The following is a 10743-nucleotide window of genomic DNA, read 5'->3' on the forward strand; positions in this document are numbered from 1 at the left end:
CTGTTCAACATATCGGCTGGCTCCAATACTCCCAACATATATCTTAACAATTTCACACATATCTGTGTAACTGCATGTGCATCTAATTAGATCTGCCACAAAGAACTAAAGTCTAAAAGATAAGACCCAAATTTGTCTTTTCTATATTCTTTTACTCCATGCCCTCAAAAAGCTTGCAATAAATATTCTAAAAATTGACTATAATCATTAACCAAATCCAAATCCAAATTCATGATTCATATTATACCTTTCTAATAACATCCTTGAGATCTGCAGAATTTAGTTTTCCAAGTGGTTTTCCATGTGGAGGCAGCAGTTGTCCTGGGGCTGCCCTTGTTCCTGAGTCATGCCGGGCTCCCCATGTAACATAGAAACTATCTGTAGAAATAAAAGATATTTTGTTTTATAATTGTTATTTGTAATGAAAGCATCAGTAAATACTTTGCTTACTAAATCATTTTTAAATTAATCAGTCGAAATAAGATCATCCCCAGAAAGGCAAGGATAAATTACTTTAAAGTGTGCCTTAGAAGATCGGTAAGATCAGTGAAGATACAAAGACTTAAATTGCTATATCAGACTCTACCTGAAAACTAACGGATGGGATCCTGATTTTATGTTTGCACCTTACTTCTCTTTCCTTCCCACAAAACGGCTTCCTTCTAACTCTCTTTCCCCAATTATTAACCCCTTCTATGCATTTGTCCCATTTTCCTTCACCTGCAGAATCACCATATAAAATTTATAGATTGAAAATAACATATAAAATTGGCAAATAAAATAAAATAATCTCAAACTCTCCTTGAGAAACAATATATATTAATTCCACCAAGAGCCTAAAATTCTAAAACAGAAAAAATAAAATAACCAAATTTTAGTTAGAAAACAAAAATCCCACAAACCTCCCTGAAATTTATCGATAGCAGTGTTCCTGTTACCACACAAGGAAAATCTGTTCCACACTCTGTTGCACTTTCCCCTCTCAATTCCTATGGGAGACCGTTCCATCAAGCATCCTCCCTGTCCCATGCCCAGCTCAACAACAGCCTTCCCTTCCCGAGACCCAAGTAACTTCATGATCCTTCCCTCTCCTTCACCATCACAGGACTTAGATTATCTTCTCATTATCTTTCTTCCATTATCTTCTATCTTTGGAAACCACTATAGCAAAATTCTTGTTTGGGAACAACAATATTGCCCTAATCGCCAAATCCAAATCTTTTTTGTAGTCATTACCCCATCATGACTGTGTGTGTTTCCTTATTGGAGCTTTTTTCCTTGGATTTATATGACCAAACTCACCAAGTCACAACCACTTCTTTTCAGTTTTTGGTTTATCCATTATATGTTTCTTTTCCCTGCGATCAAATTCAGACTTCTGTTCTTTAATTCTAAACACTCCTTTGAATTATTGAATCTTATTCTGAGGATTAAATTATCAACTAGTTATATACCAAAAAACCCATTCAGTACTTATACCTAGGCAAGTCTCCCAAGCTCTAGCTTAGTCCCATTATTTCCAATTGCTTAATTCATGCATTCATTCATTAAACACTTATTTATCACACACTTGTATTTAAACATTGTACTTTCTGTTAGAGATAAGTACTGAATAAGACAAACACGACTGCCACCTTCATAGAGCTGATAAACTTTATGCAGAGTCCCAAGACATTCAAAAAGCTTACAAACATTCAAATACATGTATAATATTTTTATTTAGATCTCATCATTTCTCTTTATTTACACCTCATCATTTCTCACCTGGACTATTGCAGTAGCCTCCTAACTTGTATCCCTGTGACAAGTCTCTGCCCCCTCAATTATATCCCCACAGCTACTAGAGTAACACACACAAAAACAAAATCCGATTGTTCCACACCACTCTGATATCACATATAGCTTCCCACTGCCACAAACAAACAAATGCCATAGTCCTAATCAAGACCCTTTGCAATCTGGCTCCACTGACTGCTTGATCTCCTGTCTCCCTCTCTGCTTCGCTACATGCTCCAGCTTTCTCAAGCCTTTGTTCTTCACATGTTCTGTTTCCTTTGTCTGGAATGCCCTTCCCCTCTTCTTCACTTAGTATTTTCAGCCTTTAAGATATAGTTGAGGGCCGGCCAAGTGGCGCATTGGTTAAGAGCTGGCTTGGGACGCCAGAGGGCCCCAGTTTGAATCCCACATATGAGGGCCAGTGACACTGCCCCCTACAGCCATCCAGAAGCCGGCAACTGATCTGCCTCACCTGAGAAGAGCGCAATGATGGTGCCAACTTGGGCCAGTGAAGCAATGTCCCCCACAACTAGACTGAAGAACAAAAGGACAGCAACTTGTCTGTTCCCCTTCCCCCAATTCCCCAGCGCTGTTCCCATCCCCCAATTCCCCAATAAAAATCTTAAAAAAAAAAAAAGATACAGTTGAAGTCTCTGTAATTGCTCAAAAAAATTAAAATCGTAGGTGTTAATCTAACAAAATAGGTACAGGACTTGTATGCTAAAAACTACACAAAACCAATGAAAGAAAACAAAGACTATTTAATAAATAAACAAATATATTATGTTCATGGATTGGAAGACTCAAATAATAATGATGTCAATTCTCCCCAAACCAATATATGGAGTTAATGCAATTCCTAACAAAATCTTAGCAATTTGTTTCTACATATAAACAAGATTATCCTAAAACTTATATGGAAAAGCAAAGAAACTGAAATAGCTAAGACTATTTTGAAAAAGAATAAAGCAGGAGGAATCAATATATCCATTTTCAAGACTTATTACATAGCTACAGTAATCAAAACAGTGTGGTATTGGCAGAAGGACAGACATACACATCAATGAAACAGAATAGAGTACCCAGAAATAGGCCAACAAAACTAATTTTTGACAAAGGTGCAAAAGCAATTCAAGGCAGAAAGGTAGCCTTTTCAAGAAATGGTAGTAGAGCAAGCAGACATCCGTAGTCTAACAAATAAATAAACCTTCATCTAAATTTCACTCTTTATATAGAAATTAACTCAAAACAGGACCATGAATTAAAACATGAAATTACGAAACTTTTAGGGGAAAAAAACCTTCAAAATCTAGGACTAGAAAGAGTTCTTAAACTTGACTCCAAAAGATCCTTAAAAATAAAAATTAATGAGTTGGACTTCGTAAATTATTAAAACTTTTTTTATCTGTGAAAGACCCTATAAGAGAATGAAAAGACAAGATACAGGGTTGGAGAAAATATTTGCAAGCCACATATTTGACAAAGGACCAGTATCTAGAATAAATATAAATAACTCTCAAAACTCAAAAGTAAAAAAATAAACAATCCAATTGAAAAATGGACAAAAAAAGATGAAGAGACATTTCATTGAAAAGGAAATACAGATGGCAAATGGGCCCATGGAAATATTTTCAACTTCATTAGCTGTCAGCAAAATGCATATTAAAACCACAATGACATCAATACACACTAATCAGAATGGCTAAAATAAAAAAGTGACAAAACCAAATGCTGGCAAGGATGCAGAGCAATTCCATCACTCATATATCACTGATGTGAATATAAAATGATAAAGCCACTAGAAAACAGCATGGCAGTTTAAAAAACAACAACAACAACAAAAAAACAAATTACATACAACCCTACAAGTGCACTCCTGAACATTTATCCTAGAGAGATAAATATGTATGTTCACACAAAAACCTGTACATGAATGCTTATCACAGCTTTCCTCCTAATAGGCACAAACTGAAAATGACCCAGATGTCCTTCAACAAGTAAATGGTTAAAACAATGGTAGTTCTTCCAAATATCCACTCAGCAATAGAAAGGAACAAACTACTGAAACACGCAACAATCTGCATATATCTCCAGAGAATTATTATGAGTGAAAACAAGATTTTTGAAATGGCAGAATTAAATACAGAATAAATTGGTGGTTTCCAGGGGATGAAAGGGGAGTGGGTGTGGCCACGAAAGGGCAACAGGACAGATCTTTGTGGTGATGTCCTGTGTCCTAAGTGTGTTAAAGTCAGTACAACCCGGTGATGATGTTGTACTAACATAATGTGCCAGGTGTTCCCACTGGGGGAAACCAAGTACAAGGCGTGTGTGCTCTCTCTGCATTCATTCTTACAACTGTATGTGAATCTACAATTATCTCAAAATAAAAAATTTATTTTTAAAAGTTTCAAAGTAACTTCCTCAAAAAAGAATTAGTCTCTTCTTCTCTACATCCCTAATATCTAGCATTTACAAACCAAATATATTCAGAAAAGTTGTATTAATTGTAAAACACTTCATGCTCTATTGTAATTACCAGTTTCACATCTACTGGCACCCATCTTTATGGCATCTAAACACACAAGCTGTAGTGATCACTGCAAGCGAGAGCTTTCCTATCTGTATCTGCCATTAGTTTACAAGTTTCTTGAGCAAAAGAATGTATCTACTTTAAATCTCTAAAATTAAATTTTTCTTAATAAGTTAATATTTCACTATATGAAAATCCTATAGCCTATATCTAACATATAGCAAGCCTGTATATTTTTAAAAAATACAACCCTTCATTTAAAAACAAAATACTGAGTGGAAAAAGGCATTTATTGGGTCCTACACAGGAGACTCTGAAAGATAGTAAACTCTAGATGATTCAGATATCCGATAAGACACTGATACTATCTAATGCCCCCAAAATATGCCACTTTCTTTGCAAGAAAAAACACTATTAACTCAATTTTCAGACTGAGAAAGATGGCACCATTTAAGACCAAAGCCTCTCCACACTAAACCATTAAACTACAGTCCACAGTGACATAAACCCTCACTCAAAATCAAGCCAACTCTACTATTATCAGGCTTCTCTAAGATTTCATCCTACCTTAGGTTCTCTTGAAATCATTTCCTGATTCCAAAACTCAAGCAGCACCTAGAAAATTACTTCTATCGATTTCAACATTCTTTCACCTTCGAGATTCCTTTGGTTTATGTAATTATGACCCTGGGACCAATATCAAATCTAAAAATGCACCATATATAGAATGCATTATATGAAATATTTTTGAAGCCTAGCTTTACACTCTAATACAACAGAAATTCATTTTGTAGCTTGAAAGCAGTTTTATTAGGAAATATTTCCATAATATGGTCCTCTTTTATCAAAAGCCCTTTTACCATGATGATTTTCATCACATGCATTACTTCCACAGCAGTTTTCAAAATGCAAATTTGTTGGTAAGCACTAATAATTACAAATGCTACACAGCTGCTTTGACTGAATGTTGTCATGCTTTGTTTATCAAACTGTGAGTGAAGCTGTTAAGAATCTGTAAGAAGTTCTGTGCTAATGGCATTATGAGCAGTGACAGGAATGAGAATGGTCACTACTCTCAAGAAATATTCATTATAACTGACTAGAGAGTTTCACAATAATCTTTAAGTTTCATACATATATAACCATTTAAAAACTTTATTAGTAAAAATCTTTCAGGAAATACAATTTTGAATTGCAAATGTTATACACTATGGCCCAAACCCCTTTTTGTCCAAGAAAACAATTATTGTCATATTTTGTTTGGAACATAATTACTGAAATCTAACAAAAAAGACAGAGCAGCCCCTTACAGTAAAAATAACATTAAAATTATCCAAAGTTTTGATTTGTTTTAACATATAAAATTATGCTACTAGTATGAAAAATAATTTTAAAGTTATCATAACACTTATATATTTATATAAACTCTCTAACTATATTACCTGCCATATTGTCTAATATATCTGAGCCCCAATCTCCTTGAAACACCGATGTTAAAATGCTGTCAAATAAATGAAGTTCCTTTGCACCAACAATTTTGTCACGAAACAAGCGCCGTGCTTCATACGCTACAATTTCTAATACATAATCTAGTGGATGTTTTGAAGATCCTAAAAAAGGAAAAATTTTCTTTAATTGCAATAAAATTCAAATAATTTGAAACTGGTCAGTTTCAACATAATATTAGAAAAAAACAGAGAATGAGAATCTACATACCATAATTTTGGCATCAGATAAATAGAAGAAAAGAGAAAAAAAGTTTAAATGTATTTTGTTAATGAGTTGTTAATTTTTTTTGATTATTTAAAGCATACACTGAACACTATTATCTCTAGTTGATCAATAAAAACATCAATCCCAAAAACATATTAAACATGCTTTGGCTACAAAGAATAATAACTTCATTTTTACCAAAATCATGTTTTAATTGTGTGAATCATAAATAGTTTAGATAAGAAAGCATAATAAACAATTTAATATTAATGTTTAAATTTAATGTTACTTTTCTTACAGTTTTTAAAATACCATAGTTACAATACTCATTTAATATATGTATTACAAACAATATATAACATAAATGTATACACATAAACACAGATACACTGTGGCATTCTAAAGAAAGATTAAGTGATTTGAACTCAGGAAAGCAAAACTTACCTCCTTCTAAATCATATCTGAATAAGCCAAGAACCCACTGGGTAAGAATACAGGGAGTAAAGAAATAGTGACTATAATCATCAACTGTAAATTTGGCTCGCACCTGAAAAATGAAATACAGTAAATGACCTGTCTATTTTCTTAAATATATAATCATGCTATAAAATTTTCAGTCACCTTAGACTCACAGGAATGCCAATTTCTACCAGTAGGTGGAACTGCATTTCAAAGTATGTTATTAATTACCTTAGTTATTGTGTATTTAATATTTTATGTAGTTAAAATCTAAGAGGGGTTGTTCATAGTCTTCAACAAACTGCCAAAGGTTGTCCATGGCAAAAAATAAAATAAAATAAAAGGTTAAAAAGTAGTGCTAAAGAAAGAAATTCAAACCTCAGCTTTATAAAATAGTGGTCGCAATTGCAAGGCAATCACAGGTTTAGGTAAAACCCATTTCCTAATGTTGGGAACCACAGAGCTATCTTATATTCAAGGAGCTACTGAATTTTAACAGAATCCAAGTGTCGCTCCTCAAATATGTAACCAGTAAAGAGTCTGCCCCTTCATCTCTATGGACGAAGCCATTGTTTATGCGGGCCTTGATCACTGGACATTTGAACTAATTAAGAAAAATATATATAAGGAATTTCTTGCTCTCTAACTTATCTTTCCCCATGTCTACTCCAATACTATAAAAAGCATCTTCCACAAACACTTGCATAACTTTCACATGATATTCCCTTTACCTAGGAAGACCTTTCATCTCCAGCCACTTCGTGAATTTCTATTTATTTTTCAAATTTCAGATCACATTTCCCCTCTCCTTAACAACTACCACACACAACAGTTACTCCCACTTCAGTTTTCTCTGTAACTTGTACATACTGTCATTATACTTATCACAATGTATTAATAGTTTACTTACATGACTAGGTCCCTCATTAAACTAATATTCTAAAGAATAGGAGACTCAGTCATCTTTGCATCCCTAGGACTAGCACTGGAAAGAGAAAGTACGCAGTAAGTGTCTTCTGGCATCCTTAATGCCTATTTTCAAGTATTGCCTCACTTTACCAAGAAAGAATATATTAGATATATCCTCACAGATAACAGAAAAGAAGTAAACATCAAAGACTACTCTACAGTTTGAAGCCTGGAAGATAGAAACTAATATTGTAGAAGCCAGGAGAAAGATCTACAATAGTTTTGGAAAGAACTCTATTCTAAATATGTTAAATTTGAGCTGACAGAAGAATAACCATCTACCCACTGATTCACTCAGTCAATATTTAAATCTCAATTTGAAGCTGTGCCAGGGAATATAATAGTGAATGAAACATACAGAGCATTTGCCTTCACAGAGCTTACTCTCTAGTAAAAAGGTCTAGTGAACAACGGGAAAAGAAAGCCTGGCCATCAACACAGGACAGGGTTAAAGATAATACTTTGGAAATGATACAAATAGGCATGAAAACTACAATATACTGTAAATGAATTTATACCTGTTCATATACTTGTACCATAGATCCTGCTAAGAGATAAATTTTTGATGAAGAACCCCAAATGGAATGATTCTTCAGATTTTTATGTAGAACTGGTTCCAAATATGCTCCATAAATTGTCTGTAATTGCTCTCTTTCTGGGTAACTAAAAAGGGGCATATAAGAAAAAAGTTGAAGGAAATCAATATTCTAAATTATTATATACTTTAGTGTTAAGTTAGAGCAACGGTTTTCAAATTGTGCCATTCTGAGACCTAGAACCCCTAAGGTTTACCCAGGGGCTACGGTCCCTATTCTCATTTCAACCAAATTAGATCCCTAATTATCTGCTGTAAAATACTGAGAGTCCTAAAAAAGGATTCCCACAAAATTACTTTAAAAACATAATTGTTTGAAAAACCACTGATCTTTACAATAGGCAAAAATGAAAATTTTGCTTAAAAGCATTTTGAGTTATGTATATACCCTGTACATAAAGCAGTCATCCATCTCACAACTATAAAAGTAGAACTAATACAAAAAATAAAATCAAACTCTCCAAACTAAAATCTATCTCAATACAACTTAATTGGTGGCTGTAACATTTCTGAAAGAAGGTGAACAGGTGGTTACAATTGTCATGAAAACATAAAAACAAGATTTCATAACACAAAATGTAACAAAGGAAACAGTGCCATAGCCATAAAAGTCAAAAGTCCTGTAATGATTATGGACCATGGAGATGGATGGATGTATTCGGAGTAATGCTATCAGCCACTAACATAATGTAATTCTACTTTGTTCAGATTTAAATTCTCTTTTTAGTTACACTCATAAAATTTGATAGTATTTTTGTTTTATGAAATCCATAAAACATTAAATCTATAATAAAATCTACCATTCAGATTCCTGATATTGACATTTTAGAACAGACAATACAAAACAGTTGTATTTTATTTCTAGCACACAAAAAGTGCTAATTAAAGCCTTTATTATCCTAAATTATTGCCTATAGTTTGGGAACAGCAGGAAAAAAGCTAGAGCTTCAGTTTGACTATTTGTATGTTCTACAGTTTGAAGAAATATCATTAATGGATACCTTTACTAAAATGCAAATATATAAGATGTCTCCCTCAAAAAAAAAAAAAAAAGAAAGAAAGAAAAATTAAAGAATAAGTTACATACTCTATAGCACAAAGACGAACAATAGAAGTAAATCTGGTAGTAAGCTTATGTCTTCCCAGTCTTCCTCCAGCTGACATAGAAGCCACAATTTGAATGTTTTCTAAACCAACCCATTCCAAATTTTCATCATAAAATCCTTGATATGTCAATACCTATTTGAAAATAAATTTTAAAAGTAAAAGTTTAATGCTTAGGGTTTTCTAATCATGATATATTTTTGCACAAAATTCAATTGTTTCTAAATGCAATCATCTTCCTCTAACTCAAGAATTTACGATTAAAATATATTCTAAGTTCTTATATCATTGAAAAATACTACTGCGTAAGATTCCATGTTCAATTAATGTTAGCTGAATTATCCTCATTGTAAAAATACTTTTCTCTCTAATAAACATGAAAATCCAGGTGACAGTATAAATCCATCAGCAGTTATCCAAAAAAAGTGAAAAAAAAAGAAAAAGAAAAAGTCTGAGGGAAAAAATCTGATTCCTTTCTATAAATATTTTATTATATTCTGCAGTTATATATAAAAGTGAAATTTGAAGATATATAAGCATAATAAGCTCTAATTAAGAATTTAGAGTTTATAATGTGATGCATATCACATAAAAAAAAAAAAAAATCTTCCACACTGACTGAAAATGTATGGTCTCCAATACTTACATAGGCAAAGAGGGAGATTAATGGGCTAAAGCAGCCAGAAAGGGGCATGACTGGGGAAGTCTAACTGCTCTCCAAAGAATGCATACCTAAAAAAATGAAGCAAAAACTTCCCCAACTCCAGCACCATCCTCAGCTTCTGCTTTCCTCCATATTTTAGGAACATAGGATATGTAATAGGTATAGAGTAAAGGTTGTTTTCACTCTCCTGTCATTTATCAATTTGATGTATTACTAACTTCTAAAGGGAGGACAATCAAAGAAAGTAACTCTGGAACAAGAGTGAGATGCTACAAGAGTTTAATTTCCAGGACACATGCTAGGTAAAGCTGTCTCTAAGGAAGAAAGCAGATTTTCTATCTATAAGAAAAGTTAATGAAATTAAACTGGTTTCCAATTATTTCAAGACACTTCAAATAATAAGACTCACCTGTTGTAGGAAAGCTACCAAAGTACTGGTACCCCATTTATCAAGCTTGGGTAGGTTGATATCTTTTAAGTACAAAACAAGTCTTTCACAGTCTTTTGGTCTGTATACTCGCCCAGTATTAGTACTGATTACCATGCAAGTCTGGCTCAATTTCTGCAGGAGATGTTGAGATGTAGTTTGGGCACTACAATGAACTGTAGCAATTTGAGTGGACCGGAGCTGGGAAAAGGCATACCTGAGCAGCATCCTATGAAAAATGTATGACATATGACTTTCAAAATACAATCAATAAACTACTTTTAATATTCAATATAAAATTTCTATTTTATAAATATTTCAGTTTCTAAATTATGGGTGATGATATTAAGGAGAAGGTGGTAAACATGAATATGATTTCCATAAATATCAAGGTAATTTTCTAATCTTTAGGCTGGAAAAAAATAAATTCATATTTTACAGAAATCTTGGGATTCTTTCAGCAAAAACAAAAAAATAAAATCAAAGTTCACAGAAATAATTTT

The 10743-nt window shown here is 33.1% G+C and overlaps 1 protein-coding gene across 1 annotated transcript in view; it reads right to left on the reverse strand.

The window, feature by feature from the left end:
* DYNC2H1 (dynein cytoplasmic 2 heavy chain 1) overlaps window positions 1–10743 on the reverse strand; it is a 301806-nt gene that overhangs the window by 211684 nt on the left and 79379 nt on the right. The window contains exons 40-45 of the mRNA XM_019665532.1: window positions 10223–10469; window positions 9133–9284; window positions 7969–8113; window positions 6467–6569; window positions 5752–5919; window positions 248–378 (exon numbers count right to left, since the gene is read on the reverse strand). Of these exons, the coding sequence (XP_019521077.1) occupies window positions 248–378; window positions 5752–5919; window positions 6467–6569; window positions 7969–8113; window positions 9133–9284; window positions 10223–10469 (946 nt within the window). The remainder of the gene's footprint in view (window positions 1–247; window positions 379–5751; window positions 5920–6466; window positions 6570–7968; window positions 8114–9132; window positions 9285–10222; window positions 10470–10743) is intronic.

Source organism: Hipposideros armiger, unplaced genomic scaffold, assembly GCF_001890085.2.
Source record: "Hipposideros armiger isolate ML-2016 unplaced genomic scaffold, ASM189008v1 scaffold_446, whole genome shotgun sequence".
NCBI lineage: Eukaryota > Metazoa > Chordata > Mammalia > Chiroptera > Hipposideridae > Hipposideros > Hipposideros armiger.